The following is a 25,615-nucleotide window of genomic DNA, read 5'->3' as shown; positions in this document are numbered from 1 at the left end:
GAGTCAGAATATCCTGGAGTCCTGTTTCTACCTTTTACCAATTTAACAGAAAATTACTCAACAGGATGCCACTGAACACTGGATGAAAACTTCCCCATACTTCAAGAGAAGTGGAGAGTGGTAGGAATAGTCTGTAAAGAAATAGCGCTAACATATTTTTTGACCTTGAATTTCATTACTTTATCGACCACTCTAAAGGAAAGTGTTAACATTAGTTGAAAAAAGGTGAATAATAAAGCATATATATTTTTTCTTTTACATAGTTTCCTGTGAAATGTTAGTTCTAAAATTAATTCAAATTAGTTAGATAAGAGTCCTTTCAGTGTGCTGAAAAGTGGCTATGTACCAAAGAACAGGGGTAAGTGACAGTGGTTGAGGTCTTCAGGAGATCTAAGAGCAGACTGCATGTTAGGCCAAGTTTAGGGGTAAGCTTTAAGGAGAGTAAGTGATTTGTAGCATATTTAGACTATGGTAATTCTGAGCGTAGAAATAAACTCACCTGCCTAAACTCAAAGAATGGACTTAGAGACCTAGAGAACAGCAAAAGTGAGACTTTTAATAAGTCTTGCAAGATTGGCTGTCTGATGAGCAGGCACACCCAGCACAGTTTTAACAAGCAATTTATCCCCTAGTGCACAGGACATAGGCTGAGTACTACTGGGTTACAATTTTCCCGGACATTGCCTATCGATTGTTGAGTAGGGGCTTTAGGTATTCTTTTTAGGATTGTCTTGCTGCATTTTATTGCAGACCACAGTGCACTGCAATCCTAGTTAGCTCAGGGGCTCTTCAAGTATTTTACTTATGACCTAAGTAGCTGGGCAGGCTGATAAGAACAGACAAAACAAGCTATTTTGTAGGCTAGTAAACTTTTATCTTAAACTTTGGTTCAGGTGAGGGCAATAAAGCCAGGGTGACGAAGTGGGGCAGTGGGAGGCCGACAAGCAGACATCAGCTATCCAAGCAGGGCTTAGTACATCCTGTTTCTTCTGTAGTTTGCTGACCTAAGCTGATTTAGGGCACTTTGTCTTAGAAATGGACCACTGTATACATTAGTTCCTTCATGAGGAAGGTGAGAAAATACAGGAAGTAATTTAATGCAAATTTAATTAACTATGAAAATTATAGCAAAAGTTTACAAAGGTTTTCTCTGGGGGGTCATTTTCCACTTCTCTTTAAAAAACAGATCTTCCTGCACACTTTATCATGCTGTAAACACAAAATAGATGTAGTCTTGGTAAATTTAATGGCTTTAAAGATTGTGGCAAAGTTTAGTACTTAAAGTGAATTAAATGAGATAACTAAAATATATACGGCTATATCTTGTGATGTGAAAGCAAAAGAGGCCAATTCCTTTTGCATATACTTATGAAAAGTCACATGCTAAAACTGTTGGAAAGTGACTGAATTTTATTAAAATCAAAGTGAATACAGAAAACTAAAATGTATCCAGAAGATACATTAAATTGTGATGTTTCATTTTATAAGTGAGTGCAACTAGCATTCTTTTAAATTATAGGTTCTTCAGGTGATTTCAGATATAATAGGGCCTCCTGGCATTGGCTCATCTAAGTCATTCATAGGTTATTTTAGTATTCCCTGGGATGCAAATGGCTTACAGTCACAAGATATAATTTGCCTCAGAGGGCCAGGCACTCTTATCAACTCACTTTTTTATTGTAGCTTCTATTACTTATCCATATTCTTTTACCCTTTTTAGTCTGAAAACCTTTTCCTTTACTGAAATGATAGAGGCGAAACAAAGGTGAATGGATTTTCAGTCTCTCTCTCTCCTGCTAATTTATACCACAGAATCCAAACTGATTTAATTCCTCCTTTTTGTTTTCTTGGACCTAACCTTTTTTTTTTTTTTTTTTGGTCACCCTTAGGGTTATCCCCAACTTCAGCTCATTGTAGCTATCTATTTTCTGTAAATCAATGATTTAACTAATTAAAAATGGAAATCTATTTTTTTCATCTAGTCAGCTATTACTATTCTCCATGGCACTAAATAATCTACATAGAACATAATTCCAATTTAAAATTTTTGATGTGAAAGAAATTAATAATTCACACTTATTTTGGAAAATTTCAAACCTAGAGAAAAAAACATAATATACATGTAGACCCTCCATCTGATTCACCCATTTTTAATATTTTGTCACATTTACCTCCTTTTGCTGTTATCTACATACATGTATATATGCAACATATATATTTCTCTGAATCATTTGCAAATAACTTGTAGACCCAATTATTCTATATCTGTGTTTTCGACATAAAATTCCCAATTTAAGGACAATACCATTATCACATTTAAGAAAACCTTAATTCCATTATACTACCCAATATCCAGTTCAGATTCAAATTTCTGCAACTGGCCATCAGTAACTGTCTTTTCATTTATTTTTCATATTCAGGATTGCATTTTGTTTCCATGTCTCTTACATCTCTTAAATTTGAAAGAATTTTTTTTTTAAAAAAAAACCTTAAATTACATTTTAACAGTCTAGGCCAGGTTTCCTGTAGAATATGCCTCACTGTGGATTTATTTGCTTGTGTCTTCATGTTTAACTTACTCAGATATCCCCTATATGTCCTTTAAATTTGTTCTCACATATAGACCTTAGCACTATTGACATTCTGGGCCAGATCATTCTTCCGAGTGCAGGATATCCTGTGCTTTGTAAGATATTCAGCAGTATCCCTGCTGCATCCCATGGGATGCATAACACCCCTACCTCCTCAGACTGTGACAACCCAGACATTGCTAAACAGATCTGGGGGTGTGGGGTTGGTTTAGGATCCACTGTCCAGAAGCTTCGTTAAATTCAGGTTAAACAATTTTGGCAAGAATATTTTCTTTCTTTCTTTTTTTTTTTTTTTTGAGATGGTATCTTGCTCTTGTTGCCCAGACTGGAGTAAAATGGCATGATCTTGGCTCACTGCAACCTCAGCCTCCCCTGTTTAAGCCATTCTCTTGCCTCAGCCTCCTGAGTAGTGAGGATTACAGGCACCTGCCATCGCACCCGGCTAATTTTTGTATTTTTAGTAGAGATGGGGTTTTGCCATGTTGGTCAGGCTGGTCTTGAACAACTAATGTTGTGATCCACCCACCTCTGCCTCCCAAAGTGCTGGGATCACAGGTGTCAAAGAATACTTCTTAAGTGATGTGTATGTCTAGTTGCATGACATCTGTAAGCAGACTACATTAGATTTTCCCATTATTAGTGATTCTAGCTTTGATCTGTTAAGCCAGTGATTTTTTTTAAAGGTAAAGGTACACTGTCTCTTCTTTAATAAGCACGTTATGGCTTGATACTTTGAGACCATGTGAAGATGTGAAGATCCTGCACTCCTAGTCTTTCACCTTGTGGCTTTTAGTATCCTCTGATAAAATTTCCTGAATCAATTGTGGTTGACCTGGAAAATTGTGATTTTTCTATCATTTGTTCTACATTGATTATCTTTTCCTCTGAAAGAAAATGTTCTGTCCTCCGTTCCTTTTATTTTTCGTGGCACTCCGGAAGAAATTCAATGTGTTTAATCAATTATTGTCACCATTTTTTGGATGCTCTATTGTCCCAAACTTCTCCAGTGGGAATCTCATTCTTTAAAGGAATTTACTATTTTGTGAAGTATTTTATTATTGTAAGCACCAAGCAGTGGTAAATCCTTACTGAATTATACTGCATGTAGAACAAACGGCTTCATAACCAGTGAGAAATTCTGATGATTGGGACAACATACCATTTTCATAGTTAACAAGTTACATTAACTGCAAAAGGTAAATATTTGGTAAGAAAAAATTCTAACTGCCAATAAAAATTGTTGGCTATTTGAGTCATCTATTTACCTTTTAAATGGCAAATTTATTCCTGGCTCCTGTAAATGATGGCCAATGACTAGAAATGGAAATACAATTGTAGCATACGTCTGACCTAAACATTGCATACTGCCACACATTGTAGGGAATAGGATGAAGCTAGTTCTGATCTAAAATTATCTAAACAATATGCTTGGGAACACATCTCAATAGCATTCTACCTAAGAAAGCATCGCGATTTTATAACTATGACTTTTGGGAAGACCAAACGGAATACCCCAGCTGAAAGGAGAAAAATCTGTATTAAGGAATTTCAGCTCCACCCAGGGCACTTATCCCCTTCCTTCTGGAACTGCCAATCTCCTCCCCAATCCCGAGCGCCTCTGCCCAGTTCCGCAGACTCTGCTCCAAGTCTGTTTTTGATGATGCCCTTAGATGAGGCAGCGGCGGCAAGTCGCGGAGACAGGGGTTACGTCTTCTTCCCTCGAATTGGCAGATGGGGACAGTGCCCTTCAGCAGCGTACTTTCCGCCCCGCACCTCCCGGACGCCCCAGAAGTCAAAGATCAAGAGGGTGGAGCAAACTTTTAGAGCGCGAGCGCCTCCTCGGCCCGCGAACCCTTCCGCCGGCTCCTCCCTGATTGGCCAGCGTGAGTCGCAAACGCCCAATCGCGCGGTAGCGTCCGCGGTGCCGCTCGGCGACGCCGCCGCGCATGCCCACTCAGAGACCCACCCCGCGCCGCAGCCCTCTGGAGCGCTGGCGATGGGCACCGGCGGCGGGGCGGCTGCAGTCGCCAGCCCTGACGGTACAGGCCGCGCTGGGACACGGATGGTCCCATGTGGAGGTCAACAGGAAAAACAAGCACTGACACGACCGCCCCCCTTCCCCACATCTCCGAGGTGCAGGTTTTCTCGGGTTGACCAGTCATTTTCACTGTGGTGTCCGGCTTCCACCCGATCTGCCCGTGCGGACTCACCAAAGCCTGCCCTTCATTCTTTTCTTTGCGTCCGGGAGGTCCAAAAGGCGAGGTGAAGGGAACGAATCTTTTTAAGAAAGTGAACTTTTGTGCGGAATGGGCTGGGGACACCTCTGAGTCTCCCTGCCCGAACCGTGGCCTTTTTAGCGCCGTCCTGGACGCGCGCTCCGTCCCTGGCCTCATCCTGCCGTCTCCGAGGTGACCGCCTGGCGGCGCTGCACACGCCACACTTTGGCTCTACGAAGAACCTCCCCACGACTTTCCAAGGTGTGCAACTCAGAAAAGTGGCCCCCAAAACAAGTGAAAGCCCTCGGTGGGGAGGCAAAGTCCCTCAGCGGCCCTCAGACTCCGACGCCCCCAGCTCGCGTTGAGTGGATCGGGCCCCGGAGCTCCGCAGCCTGGGAGCCCCACGCCAGGCCGGCCCCTGCGGCCGCTCAGAAAACGCGGCGAGCGGAACCCGCACGCGGAAGCGCCGGCCGCACTGAGCATGCCCAGTTGCAGAGCCGACCAGAGGAGTTTTTTTCTTTTCTTTTTTCTTTTTTTTTTTTTTTAGGGGGGGGTCTCAAGTAGGAGGCCTCCCCACCGCCCCCACCCCAGCCCCCCACCACCCCCGGCCTAAGCAGCGACCATGGCCGAGGTCCCCGGCGCGGCGTTGTCCCAGGCGGGTTGGTAAGTGGCGAGTCTCGCCGGCTGCCGGGCCGCGGGCGCGGGCCGGGGCCCCAAGGAGGTTGGGTTGGGGGCGGCGGGGTGCGTGTCGGGGGAGGCGGAGGCCGCCGTCCACCCCCGGCCTCTCCGCGGGCCCTTCGGGCCGGCTCCGCCCCCGGCGCCACGCGGAGCCGAGCGAGTCCCCTCAGCTCCCCTCGGGGCGGCGGCGGTGGCGGCGGCCTGGGCCCCGGGCGGCGGGCCTGGGGAGAGGCCGGGGGCCGCGGGCCGGGCGGGCGGCCGCCCAGAGCTCGGGCCGGCGGAGCGCCGGGAGGAACCGCAGCGCGCTCCGCGCCGCCGCTCCGGGGAGGGGGTGCCGCTGCGGCGGGACCGGGGGAGACGAGGGCTGGGAACGGAGTGCGGCGGAGAGGGACGAGCGCGGCCGGAGCCCGCGGGCACGCGGGAAGTTGGGGGCAGAGCGGAGCGGAGCCCTCGCTGCCGCCGGAGCCGCCGCCTCTTGCCCCTTATTTCCGAGTGCGGGGAGGACCGCTGTGCAGCTGCCCTCCGCGGCGCACACGCAACTTCTGGAGCTAAGAATGACCGCATTGTCAACTCGTGGGGGTGCTCGGTAGAACTTTTCTTGAAAGGATGGTGTTATGATTTGAAGAGGCCTTTCGTGTGAAGATTTTCGGGATTTGAAAGCAATGCGAAATGAGGCAGTTTCTGGAACTGCGGCCTTTACGGTGGTGATCAGCCGGTTTAATTCAGTAACGCTTTTCCCAGGCTTGCACAGACAGGCACATTCTGGGATGAAGGGTAGGGACGGCAATGAAAAAGATTTGCCTTGGCTCTCTGAAATTACTGCCTTTAGAAGAAAGAGTGAGCGTTAAAAGACCAAACAGACCCTGGGGGAATAGTGGTAAACCGTACAGAGGAACAGAGGAGTGCACTGTGGAATGGGAGGGAGAGTTCATTTCCTGAAGTGGACTTAGAAAGGTGGTAAGGAAAAGGCTTTCTAGCACAGAGCTGCCGGAGATGAGACATGGAAGCGCTTATTGCTTGCAGAACCTATACAAGATCGATACGGTTGGCGAAAGATGTGGATTTGATATTGTGAATACAGTTTTTGATCAGTAGAGAGATGTAATCACAACTGTGTTTTGAAGAAGCCCCTCCTGGTATTAAAGGCACTCGTCCACCCCATTTTACAGGTGAGGAGACTGAGGTTCTCTGTTACTTAACAGAGCTGTTAAGTAACTTTCCCAAAAAACGACATAGCCGGCAAGTGATGGAGTTGAATATTCAGCACAGAGGGCTTGGCTCCGGGCCTGGTTCCTTTAACCCTTACGCGTTATTGTACCTATAGTTTTTTTCGAAGAACAGGACAGGCATAACAGATTGTAGAGTTGAAGACTCACCGTCTTCAGTTTTGTTTTTGTTCAATAGGAATCTCTCCTCTCAGTTTCCCACAAGGGTGTCTTGAATAATCTTGGATCGCTCTTTCATTTCCCTTTCTCTCCATTTCTCATTAGATTGAGCGTTGATTCTTCACACTAGTAATGTTTTCATTTTACAAACTCAGTCTTTCACTGCTTCCCGACATGACCTCTGCTCTGGAAAGATTAGTCTCATTTTTTGGATCCCGAACACATGATAACTTTGTTTTCTTTGGCCTCTTATGCTCTTCCAGGGCGGGAACTAGGTTTTATTTTTTCTCTTTAACTGTATTGCCAAGGAGTGCACCAGATTGTAGATGTTCTCCGTGAGGTCTAATACAGTTGACCTTGGAATGCCCCTGCCAGTCAGAATTCTCTGGGCAGGGCCTCTGCAGAAGCTTGAGACCCACCTTGCTTTGTTAAATGGTTACAAATCTTCAGCAGTGTTACATTGTAGCATTTGCTACTTTGTATTGCAAATTGTCTGTTTATGTTTCTCCCACCACTCTGTGCTGCCTGTGTATGGCGGTGACTCATAAAGGCAAGTAATAACCTGTGGGGCTAGTAAGACTATCTTCCTGGGAATTTTGAGCTTCGTGTAATTCCTGCTAGGTCTTGAACAGACTAGGCAGGAGGATCACCTAGGTTTTCAGGTGGCTTTTACTAGGTCTTTAATTAGGGACTTCTTACCATGTTAAAATTTATAATCACAAAGGTTTAAAGGCAGAAAAGAGCACTGGAAGGAAAATTTCTCAGGGAAGGGCTTTCGCTCCTTTTAGTTCTTATATCCTGAGTTTGCTCTTAAACTTGGGGTTCTCTGTTATTGTCACTGACAAACCATTTTTCTTTTTTTAATTTAAGAAATTTTTTTTTTTTTTCTTTAAAGACCAGGTTTCACCATGTTGGTCAGGCTGGTCTTGAACTCCTCACCTCAGGTGATCCACTCACCTTGGCCTCCAAAGTGCTTGGATTACAGGCGTGAGCCACCAAGCCTGGCCCAAACCATTTTTCTTAGTATTCAAATCTATGTACTTAGTTACTTGTCGAACCTAAAAAGAAACAGATGCTAAAACATGGAAACACTATCATTAAATCAGTTCTATTGGTTTCACCTAAAATAGCAGATTAGGGAGATATTTAGTGCTGAAAGCTTAGAATTCTGAAAATGTGATCTTCAGGGGGGTACAGAAGACCTATGTAGACCAGTCTGTTCAAGCTTACATTATTTTTAAGTGCATTTCCCCCCATCTTTTTAAATCTTCATTAGAATCCCTATAAAAAATATTTTAAAATATAACTTCAGAAGTAGCTACCTGGCAGACTTACAATAATTTTTTTTTCTTCAATGGCCAGTAAGTAGCATACAAAGTATTAGATTTTGCTGATTTGAACTTAGACATGTTTCAGGGATTACAGTATAGTGGTTATGCTTAAATAATGCACTGAAAGGTACCTTGTGAGGCTTAATCATATGCATGGAATACCTTAATGGGAAGAAGATATTTGACTCTGATTTTATTTAGATAACAGTATCACTCACTCAGCCTTTTTGTTTTCTCTCTTCAGAGATACATTTCCCTTTAGGATGATATCTTTGATCACTGTGAGTGGAAATATAAAATTCTACTCACAGGAGAAAGATTCAAAGGGTTGATCTCTGGACATTTTGAATTTTTCTCCGTCTCCATCCTTTGTTTGTCTGCTTTAAAAAGAAACATGTCACAGGGTACCTAATTAGTTGTGTTTATATTTTTGAAAAAGTATCTTCTGGCTGGGCATGGTGGTGGCTCACACTGGTAATCCCAGCACTTTGGGAGGCCAAGGTGGGTGGATCACCCAAAGTCAGGAGTTTGAGACCAGCCTGGCCAAAGTGGGGAAACCTTGTCTCTACTGAAAATACAAAAAAAATTAGCTGGGCGTGGTGGTGGGCACCTGTAATCCCAACTCCCTGGGGAGGCTGAGGCAAGATAATTGCTTGAACCCAGGAGGGGAGGTTGCAGTGAGTTGAGATAGTGCCATTGCATTCCAGCCTGGGTGACAGAGCAAGACTCTCAAAAAAAAAAAAAAAATAAAAATAAAAAAAAGTATCTTCCATTGAATTAGTGTTGTATAGCTTAACTCTCTCTTTGTGCATATGAGGAAACTGAGAATTTCAATAATTTGCTCAGGTTTATAAATGGCAGAACCAAGAATACGGCCCAGATGTCTAGAATAAACATTCAGTACTCATTTCCACCCAAAATTAACCAAAGTGACCACATTTAATTTAAATTATTGATCAAAAGTGACACATTTTAAATTTGAAAATTGGGTTGAAACATTTTGTGGTATGTAAATTTACTTTCCTAGTGCAGGAAAGAGAAAGGGCTTGTTCTGAGGGGTGATCCTATTAGAATAAAATAAATCTTTTTGTTGCAGTGAATCATCTAATTGCAAACTAGGCTTATCTGAAAATCTGGTAAATTCTGTGTTTTTTGAAGTTTAAGAATACAGTTGGCCCTCCGTATCTGTGGGTTCTGCATCCTTGGGTTCAACTAGTCACAGATCTAAAATATTTGGAAAAATTTAAAAAATAAAAAATAACAAAATACGATTAAAAAATAAAATATAACTTTACATAGCATTTACATTGTGTTAGATATTTTAAGTAATCTATAGATGATTTCAAGTATACAGGAGAATGTGTGTAGATCATATGCATATACTACACTATTTTTTTTTTTTTTTTTTTTTGAGACGGAGTTTCGCTCTTGTTACCCAGGCTGGAGTGCAATGGCGCCATCTCGGCTCACCGCAACCTCCGCCTCCTGGGTTCAGGCAATTCTCCTGCCTCAGCCTCCTGAGTAGCTGGGATTACAGGCACGCGCCACCATGCCCAGCTAATTTTTTGTATCTTTAGTAGAGACGGGGTTTCACCATGTTGACCAGGATGGTCTCGATCTCTTGACCTCGTGATCCACCCGCCTCGGCCTCCCAAAGTGCTGGGATTACAGGCTTGAGCCACCGCGCCCGGCATACTACACTATTTTTATCAGGGACTTGAGCATCAGTAGACTTTGTTATTTGTTGGGGGCCCTGGGACCAATCCCTTATGAATACTGAGGGACGACTGTTTCTGAAAAAGTGAGACAGTATATTGTGTCTGCTTCCTTTACCCAGTAGTTTGAGTAAAGATCCTTTAAGGTAGCATATAAAATAGCATTTCCATTTTGTCCTGAAAGAACATGTAGAAACCCAGGTTTCTAACACCCAAGGTTTAGCCATGGAATACTCTAGGTTTTGTTTTGTTTTGTTTGTTTTGAGGGCAGGGATGGGATGGAGAGGATAAACAAATTCCTTCTTACTCCTTGAATTTCACTTTCCCCTTTGGGGTTATTTCTGTTTGATTATTTGTGCTACCACCATGCTGACATCCTCTGGCCCAAGTGCATGCATAACTCCTTTCCCTTTGTTTCACTTTTGAACAATTAAGAAAGGCTATAGCTTATTAAGGTCTTTCTCAAAATGTAGAACTAGAAATCAACCAAGGGGGTAAATAGAGAAAATAAGCATAATGACAGTATGGGTTATAAAGTGATTATTGCTCTCGTCTTCAGGTGCCTACTCTATTCCATTACCTTAAAGATAGTTACTACAAAGAGGTGGAACAACTTCAGGACATTTTGCTGGAATTTCTAATTCCTAGTTTTTGGCCTGTCCCCAGATGAAGGGTTTCTTTTCACCCTTTCATTACGTAGAGGCTTCTTCTCAGACATGTTAATGATCATGACTAAGAAACTCAGATGCCCAGTCTGCAACCACTGCTGTCCTTTTGTTTGTTTTGTTCTAGTTTTCTTAGAGACACACCTATTTTCCAGCAGATTGCTGGTGAATGGTCTCACTCTTCAGATGAGAAACATTATATAGCAGCATCATATATTATAAAGCAGCATCATGCAGTATATTGTATACTGTATACCTCTGCAGTAGCAGCAATATGATTATGCCTTTTTATGCTAGTGGTAATAGACATAAAATATGAGTTTATGCATATAATAAGAAGGTATTTGAAGTTTTGGTTTCTCACTATTCCAGTACAACTCTTAGAAATAGATACATTTTGTAGAGAATATCGGTAGTTCTTTACAAGGTTTAGTATTAAGTGCAGAGTTTTAAAAATCTAGTGTACGATATACCTTTAATTACCACACTTCATGGACTTTAAGTCATATGTACAAGACAGGCAGATGTAAAAATCTTGGTATACATACTCTTTTGGAAAGGATTCAAATCATTAAAACACTTTTTTATATGCTGAAGAACATTAGAGGAAACCAATAGCTTTTTAGTCAGATTTTAGGGGAATTTATTGGAGACATCCTTCTATTTTGAAATATTTTCTATTTCTTTAAGGAACATTTGTAACTATCTCTTTGGCTTATATTGTTGTGAAATTAAAACGTTCAAAGGTAATAAACCTTGTTGACCTTCTGTCTCAAAATATATTACATAGTGCTTTACAGCTTCTACTGATACTGTAAACTGCGAAAAATGACTGGATATTGTGTTAAAATGTGCAAGTGTTCAGTTTTCAAGGTGCCATTTGCAGTTTTGTTTTTTTTTTTTTTTTTTTGGCAACAAACCTATAAATCTAGTTTCAACTGCCTGTAGATTTGACTGCCTTAAGCATAAAGGGGTATAAAAAGAAACTTGCTACCTCAGCAGGTTGAAAATAATTTTTTCCTTTCACACAGCAGCATTTGCTAAATCAACTAAAAATTGCATAGTAACATTTCAAGAACCATAAAAATATGACTATATCAACTTTTTTGGCTTGTTTTCTCCTTTTGACAAAATAATATTGGCATTTTGACTTATCATGTTTCAGTTAAGTGCCATCAGTCAAGAAACTCATTCTTTCTGAGAGGTCTAGGATCTAGAAGTAGCTGAAGAACACTATTGCCAGATAAATTTTGGAAGAAGCATACTGCATGCCCAGCAATGCAGAAATTTTTATGTAAAAATTTGAGAAACACTTGCAATGTCACAGCACAACAAAGAAAAGCAAAGAAGATGGGCAAAAATGTCTGGTAATAATGTAAGTTTTTATTAAAAACTGTGACATCAAAGACACCGATAGCAGAAAAGAAACAGGTTGGTGATAGACAAAAGGAGGAAAGAACTGCCTGGTGCTCTGGGGCTGGACAGAGAGCCTGCATGCACCATGGCACTGGAAGCCCAGTAGGTTTCACATCTCTACTGGACTGGTGTGAGTGTGTGTATGAACTTCTCACCTGTAGTACAGTTTTATGGCCTTAAAAGTAGAGACAAATAGCAGTATAGTGCCTTTGAATTATAATATCTTTACAATAATAAGTAAGGCATATGCAGAGAAACATATAACTCTATACAATGATGTGTGCACTGAAATACATTTAGTAAATATTTATGTCTCCTGTATACAAAGCACTGTGTTTGTTGCTGAGATATAATGATATACAAGACAGGCAGAATTTAAACATGATATACACTGGTATTTTACTTGCAAGATGTTGTTGAAACACATCTGGGAGCAATTAACCCAGACGTGGGAAGGTTGGAAGGCTTTCCAGTACTAATGATGTATAAGCAAGGTTTTTGTATATGTCTTCTTTAAGTATCATGTCTTCTGCTCTTTGGTTAAGGAAAAAACAAGGCACTGTATATGTCTTCCTCAAATATTGTGTCTTCTCGTCTTTGGCCGAGGAGAACAAGGCACATTCATCAATGCACTCCTTCAACAAATAATTCTTTGTTGTTGTTGTTGGTTTGTTTGCTTTTTGAGACAGAGTCTCACTTTGTTGCCTAGGCTGGAGCACAGTGGCATGATTTTGGCTCTCTGTAACCTCTGCCTACCAGGTTCAAGTGATTCTCCTGCCTCAGCCTCCTGAAGCTGAGATTGCAGGTGCCTGCCACCATGCCCAGCTAATTTTTTATTCTTAGTTAATATGATTTGGTTCTGCATCCTCACCCAGACCTTTTCTTGTAGCTCTCATAATTTCCATGTATTGTGGGAAGGACCCAGTAGGAGATGATTGAATTATGGGGACAGGTCTTTCCCATGCTGTCTTTGTGATAGCGAATGGGTCTCATGAGATCTGATGGTTTTAAAAACAGGAGTTGCCCTTCACAGGCTCTCTTTTTGCCTGTTCCATCCACGTAAGATGTGACTTACTCTTCCTTGCCCTCCGCCATGATTGTGAGGCCTTCCCAGTTATGTGGAACTATAAGTCCAAAAAACTTCTCTCTTTTGTAAATTGCCCAGTCTCAGGTATGTCTTTATCAGCAGCATGAAAAAGGACTAATAACGGTAGTAGAGACAAGGTTTCACCATGTTGGCCAGGGTGCTCTTGAACTCCTGACCTTAGGTGATCCACCTGTGCTGGCCTCCCAAAGTATGGGGATTACAGATGTGAGCCACAGTGTCCAGCCTCAACAAATAATTCTTAAGCACCATGTTGTGGCAGGCACTTTTTTTAGTACAGTCAGATGTCAGGTGGTTATTAGTCACATTTCTCTTAAAGAGAAAAAACCATTAATTACATATTCAAACATACTGTATCTATAAAATATGCTAGAGAGAAGAAGAGACACCATTCCAAATGCACATGTTAAAGGGGAATTACTCTTTGCATGATTGTCAGAGAATGCTTCCCTGAGATCTGGAGAATAAATGATAACTGACTAAGAGGAGCAGAGCATCTGCAACAGTCACGGGGCACTAGGGAGCATGGTGAGTACAAATATCTGAAGGACCTTCGTGGCTAGAGGGCAAGACAGAATGACAGTGTAGTGAGATGGGATTAGGAGATACTTAACAACAGGTCACATAGCTTGGACCTGTCGGCCATGTTAGGTTTCGTTTTTATTTTGAAGGCAATAGGAATTAGTTTAAGAATTTTAATCATGATGTGAGGGTTATGGTGGTGATAATATAGTTCTGAAGTATCCTTGGCTTGAAGAAAATGGAGCTACACAGGACTATTAAATAGATGGTGTTGGTTGAGATAGAGAGCAGCCAATTGATTTGACAGCTATTTGGAAGGTAAATGGACAGGACTTTTTGACGGATTGGACATGAATGACAGAGGAGTTTTCAAAGGGTTGATTTCTAGGTTTTGGGCTTGTAGCCTCAAGTCAATTACAATTCAGTTAGATAGGGACTCTTAGAAGATGGTCATATTTTTTGGGGTTGGGGGTCATGAGTTAAATTGGCATTACTTGAGTGTGAGGTGCCTTTAAGTCATCTAGAATAAGTCAGGCATTGAGAAATACCAGTCTTGCACTCAGAAGAAAAGACTGGGCTAGAGATAAATTTGGACTCATTTCAGCATAGATGGTGATTGAAATGGTGCATGGATAAGATCATCTAAGGCTGCAGCTCTCCAGTATGATGGTCATCAGTCACATATGGCTACTGATCACTTGGAATGTATCGAGTCTAAATTCAGATGTGCTATAAATGTAAAATACACACTGGATTTGGAAGACCATGTAAAACATGAGTGGAAGGATCTCAGTACTTTTTACATTGATCATATTTTTAAAAGTTTTGTTAAAATAATTATTAAATGAATTTCACCTTTTTTTTGTTTTTAAAATATGGCTAGAAGACAATTTAAAATTATATATGTGGACATTATATTTGCTGGACAGTACTGATGAAAGAACCAGGCTTTGAGTAAGAGGCTAGGTTCAAGTACTGAGAAATTTTAGCATTTTTAGAGGATAATTAGTCTTTAAGGAGCTGCCAGATAGGGGGGAAAGCTTTATAATGCATTATAAAGTCATTGACTTTACTAAGAAGAGAGAATTGACATATTTTTAAGAGTTCTTTGATAAGACTATTTGATATGGTCAGTAGTAGTTTATTGACTTGCTGATATTAGAGACTTAGAGTAGCTTTTAAAACATTCTTTATAAATATAGATATCTGAAAGTCTTTTAAAAAATTCCCTCACAGTCTTTCCCCAAATTCCTCTAAATATATAAAAAGCAAATAAAATTTAGCCACAGCTTTTCAGAAGGCACTGTCATGAATATTACATGAAGGTATTAAGAAAAAACATTTTTATTTTACTCAGTTTCTAAGTGGGACCATGAGGATTTTGAAGATTAATAAAGGTGGATTTTGTAAAATACCTAATGTGAATCAGTAAGTGTAAGTATTGATGGAAAAACTTGCTAAGTAAATTAAGCCAGTATTTTATAATGAATTTGGAATTGATTCAGTTAAAGCTTTGTTTTGAGAGAGAAATAGGGATATACGTTAAGTTTAAGTGTCCATAATGTTGATAGTTTGATTGATGCCTTATCATTTTGTAAGCTTCTGTAAGAGAAGGATCAAGTCTTTACATATTTTTGTAGTATTCCAAGCATTTAGTAGGATGTAAGGTGCACAGTAGACACTAAATACTTGTGGAATGAATGTTATTCTCATCTTAATTGGTCTTTGTATCATTCATCATTTTGCTTTTGTGTCCTCAAGGGATGTGAAACTTCTTCAAGGTTTTTGTAGAGTAGAAAATTAGTTCTGAAATGAATGTTGTGAAATTTAAACAAAGTGTTATGAAAAATGTGATCTCAGAAATGCAGAAAATAAACTGTTATAAGAAAGCTTTCTCTATTCGTTGATATTTTCTACCTTGTTTATAGAATTCAACTGTTGTGAGATATAACTAGTGATAATGTAGATAATATACTTAAAGGTATATGTTTGTATGTAGTTAGAAGAAAAATTTGAAATATGTTGATAACATTTCTTTGCTTGAGACAACCAGCTATCTCTTTAGGGCAGACGCCCCCAAACTGCCGCCCGCAGGCCACATGCGGCCCCTTGAGGCCATTTATCCGGCCCCCTGCCACACTTCAGGAAGGGGCACCTCTTTCATTGGTGGTCAGTGAGAGGAGCACAGTATGTGGCGGCCCTCCAACGGTCTGAAGGACAGTGAACTGGCCCCCTGTGGAAAAAGTTTGGGGACATCTGCTTTAGGGTCTTTGAAATGTTTTCTCTCAAAGTAATATTAGTAGGAACTGTTTTCTGAATTAATTCTTTCACATTTGATGTTTTATGAGATAGTGACAAATTCTTTTCTTTTTGATATTTCAGAATTGCTTAGACTTAGTACTTCAGTGATATGGTGTGGCTGTGTCCCCACCCAAATCTCAACTTGAATTGTTTCACCCTGAATTCCCATGTGTGGTGGGAGGGACCCAGAGGGAGGTAATTGAGTCATGGGGGCCATGCTATTCTCCTGATAGTGAATAAGTCTCATGAGGTATGATAAGTTTATCAGGGTTTCTGCTTTTGCTTCTCCCTCATTTTCTTTTGCCATGGCCATGTAAGAAGTTCCTTTCACCTCCTGCCATGATTCTGAGGCCTCCTTAGTCATGTGGAACTGTAAGTCCAATTAAACCTCTTTTTCTTCCCATTCACAGATGCATCTTTATCAGCAGCATGAAAATGAACTAATACAGTAAATTACTACCAGTAGAGTGGGGCATTACTGAAAAGATACCCAAAAATGTTAAAGCAGCTTTGGAACTGGGTAACAGGCTGATGTTGGAACAGTTCTCAGGGCTCTTAAGAAGACAGGTAAATGTGGCAAGCATTGGAACTTCCTAGAGAGCTGTTGAATAGCTTTGCCCAAAGTGCTGATAGTGATATGGACAATAAGATCCAGGCTGAGGTGGTCTCAGATGACAATGAGGAACTTGTTGGGAACTGGAGCAAAGGTGACTCTTGTTATGTTTTAGCAAGGCATTTTGCCCCTGCCCTAGAGATTTGTGGAACTTTGAACTTGAGAGAAATGATTTAAGGTATCTAGCAGAAGAAATTTCTAAGCAGCTAAGCATTCAAAGGTGACTTGGGTGCTGTTAAAAGCATTCCATTTCAAAAGGGAAAAAGAGCATGTAAGTTTGGAAAATTCGCTGCCTATGTGACAGAAAAGAAACCCATTTACTGGGGAGAAATTCAAGCCAGCTGAAGAAATTTGCATAAATAGCAAGAAGCCTAATGTTAATCTCTAGGACCATGGAGAAAATGTCTCCAGGTCATGTCAGAGACCTTCATAGCAGCCTCTCCCATTACAGGCCTAGAGGCCCAGGAGGAAAAAGTGGTTTTGTGGGCTCGGCCCAGGATCCCTGTGCTGTGTGTAGCCTAGGAACTTGGTGTGCTGTGTTCCAGCTGTTCCAGCTGTGGCTGAAAAGGGCCAACATACAACTTGGGCTGTGGCTTCAGAGGGTGGAAGCCCCAAGCCTTGGCAGCTTCCATGTGGTGTTGAGCCTGTGGGGTCACAGAAGTCAAGAAATAAGGTTTGAGAATCTCTGCCCACATTTCAGAGGATGTATGGAAATGCCTGGATACCCAGGCAAAAGGTTGCTGCAGGGGTGGAGCTGTCATGGAGAACTTCTGCTAGGGCAGTGTAGAAGGGAAATGTCAGTTTGGAGCCCCCCACACAGAGTCCCTACTTGGGCACTGCCTAGTGGAGCTGTGAGAAGAAGGCCATTGTCTTCCAGACCCCAAAATGGTAGCTCCATTGACAGCTTGCACCATGTACCTGGAAAGGCTGGAGACACTCAATGCCAGCCTGTGAAAGCAGCCAGGAGGGAGGCTGTACACTGCAAAGCCAAAAGGGTGGATCTGCCCAAGACCATAGGAACCTACTTCTTGCATCAGTGTGACCTGGATGTTAAACCTGAAGTAAAATGAGATCATTTTGGAACTTTAATATTTGACAGCCTTGCTGGATTTTGGACTTGAATGGGCCCTGTAACCCCTTTGTTTTGGCCAGTTTCACCTATTTCGAATGGCTGCATTTACCCAAAACCTGTACCCCATTGTCTCTAGAAAGTAGCTAGCTTACTTTTGGTTTTACAGACTCATAGGTGGAAGGGACTTGTCTCAGATGAGACTTTGGACTTAATGCTGAAATGAGTTAAGACTTTGGGGGACTATTGGGAAGGCATGATTGGTTTTGAAATGTGAGGCCATGAGAGTTGGAGAGGCCAGGGTTGGAATGATATGGTTTGGCTATGTCTCTACCCAAATCTCAACTGAAATTTTATCTCTCAGAATTCCCAGGTGTGGAGGGACTCAGGGGGAGGTAATTGAATAATGGGGGCTGGTCTTTCCTGTGCTATTCTTGTGATAGTGAATAAGTCTCATGAGGTCTGATGGGTTTATCAGGGGTTTCTGCTTTTGCTGCTTCCTTATTTTTCTCTTGCTGCTATGATGTAAGAAGTTCCTTTTGCCTCCCACCATGATTCTGAGGCCTCCCAGCCATGCGGAACTGTAAGTCCTATTAAATTTTCTTCTCAGTCTCAGGTATGCCTTCATTAGTAGCATGAAAATGGACTAATATATTTAGTTAGAAAGGAGTTAGGATGATGAGATTGTATTTCATGCTAGGGTCTTTAATGAGGCAAAGAGGTAGGCATAGGTGTCTTGCAGTCTAAGTTGTCACAGAGCTCAAGTCCACTGAGGTTTTACCTGAGGACACTGCTAAAGAGTTTACTCTTTTGTTATCTTGCAATTATGAGCACCAAAAAGGATGTGTATATGTTACTGTTAGAACATAAAGCATGTAAAATGGGCTCCTCAGTATCCTTGCTCAGTTCACCGTACTCAGAATGGCAAGTACTGGCAACCCTTTGTGTCTGTGCCGAGAGCCCAAGTTGGTATTCAGGGGCCTCGACTCCTAGGAATATGTCATGATCTTTTCTCTGGGCTGCCTGCAGATTCCCTTATGTTCTAATTTGAGTAATAATGAGATTTCTCAGGATTTTGTTGATTTGACTTCTTTCCTCAGTTTTGCTTCTTGAGGATAGATGGGGTAGGGTTAGCACTCAGACTTCATGAGAATCTTCTTTGGTTGCTACCTTTTGAAGTTGAATAAGAACTGGATGTACGTTTTCCCTTATTTTGGTTGTTGCTGATAAATTTTTTGACTGGCTTTTCTGGTTGTGGTGTTTTTGCTTTGTTTTTACATTTTTTTCCTGTATAATTAATTACTCATTCATCAAAAGTCTTTATAAACATATTAATTAGCTGTTTCCTTGGCAATTAAAGTTGATACATAATTAAAGTTTTTATATGTCTATATTAAAAACATAATGGCTGTACAATACCGTGAGATTTCAATGACCATTTTTGTCCTGTGTTTACATTGTTTTTAGTGCAAAATGGCCACCCAAAACAACATTTAACTTTGTTAATAAACAATTCTAATTGCTCTTTGCAACACAGACACCTGCCATAATGCTCATTAAATTTTCTACCAGTTATAAAGACTTACTTTGCTGTGGTTGTTCACAATTAAAAGATATATTCATATAATTCGATGTAGTTTCTTAACAAATTTAGAGTTTAACAAGTTTAGATTTTGATTTGGTATCATGAAAAACAGTGCAGTGTAGTGTTATTTACTTTTACAGTTACAGGATAATAAAAATGGACCTAGTACTTAAATAATACATTTCCATAATTATGGTGTGCCTACTGAATTTTGATTATCTTGAAAGCGCAACCGAGTCTTGACATGTTCACCGTTTCTGCTTATATGAATAAGCATTTATTTTGATACTCTTTTAAGCAAAATGCAGAAGCAGGTTAAGTACAAAACTGGCCTGAGCTACATTTTTCTAATGCTTAAAAAAATGCCCTGCATTAATTAGGTTGAAGGCTAGGCTGATGTAAGAGAAGCCTGCAGAACATAGGTTTGGTTTTTTTGTTTGTTTGTTTTGTTTTGTTTGTTTGTTTTCTTGGTCACAAAACAACCCAGAATAGACAATTCCGCTTTGTGCTGTCATTTAAGGACCCAGGTTCCTTTCATCTTATTGATTTGATGTCCCCTCACCCCTTGCTACTCCCGAGTGTGGTCCACACACCAGCAGCATTGACATCACCTGGTAGCTTGTTAGAAATGTAGACTCTCAAACCTCACCAGCATCTTAATTTTAATAAGAGTCTTATTAAAGAATCTTATTGCACATTAAAGATTGAGCAGCAGTACTCTAGGGTATTGTCATTGTTTTCATGGCCATAGCAGAGTAGCTGTCACATTTAAGTTTCCCTAGCTGGAATGGGAAGAACAGCAGAGAGCCATAGATTCAGTTCCCCAATGAAGACACATCATATCCTTGGTTTCCAAGAACTTTTAATCTGACATCTACCTGAAAGGGGTTCTGAGAACTGTGGCCTAGCTCAGTGATTCTCAAATAATCAACTAGTTAAATCTTGTAAGCTATGAAACCTTGTGGCAGTGTGAGATTGCTCCAAATGTTTCTCACTGTTTACCTCAGTTTCTGTACATATCTCGTCATGTGGCAGTAACAGAGTTTATGGACTGGCATTAATCCATAAACCACACTTTAAATAGGTCTGTTCTACCCAGGCATATTTGAATTTTTCCTTCAGCGATATTGTTCAACCTATGGTAAATTTGAGTGAATTGGTATGAATAAATGAGGCCCTATTTTTTTGGCTTTTCATACTTTTTGATTTAGTTTACTTAATATTCTACTTTTTTAAAAATAGTATTTTTAGTAATAATCTTATGTTTGTAAGGACTTTTCAACTTGTAAAGCCCTTTTCCCTGTATTATATGACATTCTGTAATAATAGGTAGTATGGACTGTATTTGTTTATAAAAAGGGATTGCAAGCCTTATTGGTTTAATCATGCTGATAACTCATATGGCACATCAAGAAATGGATGCATTTTTTAAATGAAATGATGTCTTCTTTTTCTGTATTTTGTAACTTTCTTATACTTTTAGTTATGAATTAATATTTGTTTTGAATTGGTGTTATGAAATTTATTTGTTCCATTATATTGACCAACTGCTTGACATTTTTTTTTTTAATTCTTTCTTTGACATGTTTTCATGGAAAATAAAATTGAATTAGATGTTGCTTGTCTTTTAAAATGGTTTACCTTATCACAGTAGCTTTCATATATAAATTGTTTAGAGTTACTGGTAATGCTTTAAGCAAAAGTATATGTAAAATATATAATTATAGATCTCTGTATATCTAAGATGTGTACTTTAAAAGTGGAAAAGTAGGCTTATGTTTGACTGAATGTTTTTGTTATTTTCAACTTGCTTGTCACTGTTATGGCCTGCCTGGTATTCCCCTGCAGTATCCCTATGCCCCCAATTTTTTTTCCTTTTTGCCTAAGTATACAATATATATAAACTATTAGGTCAACAGGAAGTTAGTATTGTGAAAATGCCACCAGGGAATGGGCTCAGAAGCTTGAATCACTTTGTGTTTGAAACTGAGATGTAATAATTAAATGATTTTGAATAAACATTTATATTAGAATTAGTTAATTAGAATGAATTAGAATTTCATCACAAAACTGGATTATTGTGAGAGATTACTGAGAAAAAGCAAATAGTTACAAAACACTACCATGTACCTTTTATATTCAGTTAGATTTATGTCTGCTTGGGAAGCTGTATTGTTGGTGGTTACGAGCATGCGCTCTAAAGACCAACTCTCTCGAGCTGAGATCAGTCCTGGTTCTGCCACAGACTAGCTATAACCTTGGGCACATTTCTTAACTGCTCGTACCTCATGCCTCAGTTTTCTTATTTATAAAATGGTGTCAATTATTGTACCTACCTCATAGTATTGCTAGGAAGATTAGTAGGTTAATACACATCAAGTGCTTAGAACACTGTTTGGCATATGCTGAGTGCCCAGTAAATACTTAATGTTCTTACCATTGTATGTCAAGACTGGACTTGCTTAAATTAGTCTTGCCAGTTAAATAAATTCATATGACTTGCACACATAAATTTCTGATCTTGTGTCACCTTTGGAAAAAGTTGATGCCCTTTATTTAGATGATCTTGTATAGCCTGTGAGAGCATTACTTCGATAAAGATAAAATCTTTATATCTTATGGATTTTTAGTCTCATAATAAAATATATCTTACCATTAGCATTTTATAGTCTTATAAGTATTCGTGTCTCAAATTAAAGATAAAATAGTACAGGTAGATAAAATATTTATTTCATATAATATTATATTATTTCACAGGAAGAATAGAAATTTGAGAGAGGAAGCTGTCAGTATTCAGTCTCTTTTTTTTTTAAATTATTTTTTATTCTTTTTTTGGGGGGGGCTTTCGGGCAAAAACCAGAAAGCCTGCTAGACAAATTCTAAAAGAGCTGTAACACTAGTATTCAGTCTCTTAATATGGACGTGAACTTAAGTCTCAGGTGCAGGTAGATAATTTCTTATTCTTGTTGAAATGTTGCATTATTAAGTATCTGTCTTTTATTTTTGTAAATAAGGATTTCACTTAAAGAGTAATGTGTTGCCCTCCTCAAAACTTAAATGTGTGGAACCAGTTGTGCAATATGTACATTTATGAGACAATGTACTTTTTAAAAAAAAACTCTAAATACATTTTCTTTTCTGAGAGAAGGACATACCTTTTAAGTCTAGTTTTTGAAGAAAGAAAGATTATATAGCTTTATCCAAATGCGTTGGCACACTATGACCAGTGGGCCAAATCTGGCTGAATCAGTTTTTGTAAATAACATTTTAGTAGAACACAGCCAGAACCACTCATGCACCTACTGTCTGTGGCTGCTTTTGTGTGCTACAGGAGCAGAGAGTCGTTGTGATAGAAATCATATGGCCTGGAAAGCCTACAATATTTACTATCTGATTCTACAGAAAAAGTTTGCCGATCTCTGCACTAAGCAATTACTAAAATATATGTATTATTTCTTTATTACTTAGAAAAAACTGAAGTTGGAACAGGTAATATGGGCTACTTGTTCCAGAATTTGTTAAAAATAACTTGTCAAGAAAATCAGTGTCCTTGTTCTTATCCTTATTTGTAGTGACTGGTATGAATACGGCTGCCTCATAACTTGGTAAATCCTAACTATTTGATAGGAATGTGTCAGTACTTGCAGGGGTTTTCTGTCAAATACAGAGTTATCAGGTGTTTTTGAAATGGCCTACTGACTTTAATAGAACTTTTCCTTTATATCCTATGGCAGATAGAAATCCTTCATTGGTTTCGATTGAGCATTCCTGTCACACTTGGACAACTTTTGGATTCTGTAGAATACCTAGACAGCAGACAGTGGTTTTTGTTTTTGTTTTTGTTTTTTAAACAATAAAATCAGTACTACTTAATCAGAGAGAAAAGAGTGAATGTGAGGTTGAAAACCCTGTTAAAACGTAACAGTCTTGAGTAAAATATAGGAGTTTGTTCTTAGATAACAAAATATATTTGGCAGTCAACCATATTTAAATTAAACTGATTGGTCATCAGCACACTGATTATTTTATATAAGAAGTTGAACTTATAAAAAAAATAATTTTATTTGTCAAATTAACCAAGATTGGTATTTTGTAAGCATGAAGGGCCTAATAAGATCCTGTTTTACAATATTCATTGCTATTCTCAATATTTTTCCTTTTTGGATTTGTGTTCTGAAACTTCGAGAATTACCAGTTCCACTATGTGGACATTCATATTAACTGGGATTCAGTGCACAGTTTTCATTATCTGATTATATTATTCTGATTACATTACTATTTCATCAAAACCTTTACACTTCATCCAACTACTTTGGTGTATCAGGATTATAATTAACATATTGGTAATAAGCAAACATACTCATTTAACAAACATAAGCAATAATAGGCAAATATTGAGAATACTAGGCCCTCAATATTAGCTAATTAAACAGACCACTAGCTAATTAAACAGTCTTTATAGGTCATTCACACACTTAAAGAATATGAGAATTTTGAAGAGTACATTAATTTTTCTGTAAAATATGATTAATATCAAGTTGTAAGATGTATGCAAATAAAATTGCTTTCTTTTCTCAAATGGGCAAGCTTTTTATAGATGCCTTGATGGATCTTCTGGGAACTACCTGGAACTACCCTGTCCAGAGAGTTAATTGAATTTTAAATGGGAGCCATGAAAAGATCAGATTTGCCAAGTTTACAAAGATCATTCTGGCCTTTATTTCAAGGATGGGTGAAGAGATCAAGGCTCAGGCAGAGACAATTCAAAGAATAACATTCTTTAGAGACAAACTTCACCAATGTATTTTTTTCTTAAGGAAAGCTAAAGAAAGGGAGAACTCTGGTGGGCTCATGTTCTTGACTTGTCCCCTTCCCCTGTTTAAAAATAGAATCAGTTAATGTTTATTAGGGTTAATATTGGACGTTACAAAATATCCTTGCTTAAGAATTAATAACTTTGTTAGATGGCTCAAAAATTGTGTTTTGTAAGTTGATAAAATACTGATTTTAGATTTGACCTTGTACAATATCAGATCATGGCAAAAATGACCCACCTTATGATTTCACTGACTCTTTTCAATCAATATGATTTCTCTAAATCTAAAATGTAAAGATTTTTAAAGGAAGATGTAGAAGTACTCATAATATAGTTCTTAGTGTAAATTTCTAAAGAGTAGTAGGGTTTTTTTTTTAACTAAGGAAGTTTTAAACACATATTTACAAAACAGTGATTATTGAAAGATGGTAATACTTATTTTTACCTTTCCCATAATCAGTTGAGCTGATATGATCAACTACTAATTCCATTCTTAGTGGTATTTCCAAAGCAGTATGTGACTGATGCTGTATTTAAAACATTCATTTACTAAGTAGATCTTTATTAAGCAAGATTTTTTTCTTAAAAAAGAATTTCCTTTTTTAAGAAAACATTTTATGAATGCCTTTTCTTGTTTTATTGTTTAGCACATGTATGACTGTGTTCTTGTGTACATTTGTTTGCATTAGTCTTTATATCACTTTTCACTTCCTCATTTATATCTACTGTTTCTTTCTGCTGTCTGCTACAGTCTGGCTTATGCTTCTTCCACACTGCTGAAATGCTTTTGCTAAAAAGTACCAGTGACCTTCCAGTTATGAGATATCTTTCCTTACTGAGTCTGCTTCTTTGGACAGTTTATATCTATCTTGGAATTCACTGTTAAGACATTATAGTGTCTTGAAGTTCACTATTCCTTGTCTCCCCTAACACTGTTCTCTTCAACTTGTTCTTGTTCTCTTCATTCCTTTCTCATTATTCATTTGTCTTTTTAGGATATTCTTACCGTACCCTCCCTGGCTTTTCTTAGTTTCCTTGTTGGTACTAACAAAGTTCTATCTTTGGTCCACTTTCTTGTTCTTCTGACTTTAACTTCTTCTCGCTCTCTTTCTTTTTCTTTTTCTTTTTTTTTGAGTCTGGGTCTTATTCTGCTGCCCAGGATGGAGTACAGTGGCATGATAATAGCTCAGTCTCCTTGGGTTAAGTGATAAACCTACCTCAGCCTCCTAAGTAGCTAGGACTATAGGCACACACTACCCCACATGGCTAATTTTTTATTTTAGTAGAGATGGGCTCTTCTTATGTTGTTCAGGCTGGTCTCAAACTCCTGGCCTCAAGTGATTCTCCTGTTTCAGCCTCCCAAAGTGCTAGGATTACAGATGTGAGCCCATTGTACTTGACCCAGTCTCATTTGCTTTCATGATTTAAACTAATTTCTATATGCTGATGATTCCTAAATCTACCTAGGCCTGAACTTCAAAATGTAGCCTTATATATGAAATACTCGGCTGTACAGTTTGAACTAGGTATTGTAGAGGCACATCAAACTCATGTGTCTCACTGTATTTTTCTTCCCCTACATCTGCCAAGTTCTTCTCTTTGTACTC

General features: G+C 39.3%; 1 protein-coding gene and 1 non-coding gene across 10 annotated transcripts in view; one reads left to right on the top strand and one right to left on the bottom strand.

Annotated features, from left to right (window-relative positions):
- Positions 1-5,031: 5,031 nt before the first annotated feature.
- Positions 5,032-25,615, top strand: part of TDRD3 (tudor domain containing 3) — a 408,301-nt gene continuing 387,717 nt past the window's right edge. For 6 of the 9 annotated variants that reach the window (XR_012514351.1, XR_012514352.1, XM_074387640.1 and 3 more), the window contains exon 1: positions 5,322-5,470. Coding sequence is in view for 5 of the 9 variants with exons in the window: in XM_074387640.1 (XP_074243741.1) it covers positions 5,430-5,470 (41 nt within the window). In the remaining 4 variants the exon portion in view is untranslated. Of the gene's footprint in view, positions 5,069-5,280; positions 5,471-25,615 lie in introns of those variants that run through there. The other 3 variants (XM_003927197.3, XM_010337924.2, XM_039473286.2) reach the window with 2 other exon arrangements.
- Positions 22,030-22,091, bottom strand: LOC120365818 (U7 small nuclear RNA). The gene has a single exon (XR_005580663.2). It is a non-coding gene; the product is annotated as a U7 small nuclear RNA (small nuclear RNA).

Source organism: Saimiri boliviensis, chromosome 16 (genome assembly GCF_048565385.1).
Source record: "Saimiri boliviensis isolate mSaiBol1 chromosome 16, mSaiBol1.pri, whole genome shotgun sequence".
NCBI classification, from domain to species: domain Eukaryota; kingdom Metazoa; phylum Chordata; class Mammalia; order Primates; family Cebidae; genus Saimiri; species Saimiri boliviensis.
The sequence above is the reverse complement of the archived record's forward strand: the minus strand, read 5'-3'. Positions and strand labels throughout refer to the sequence as shown.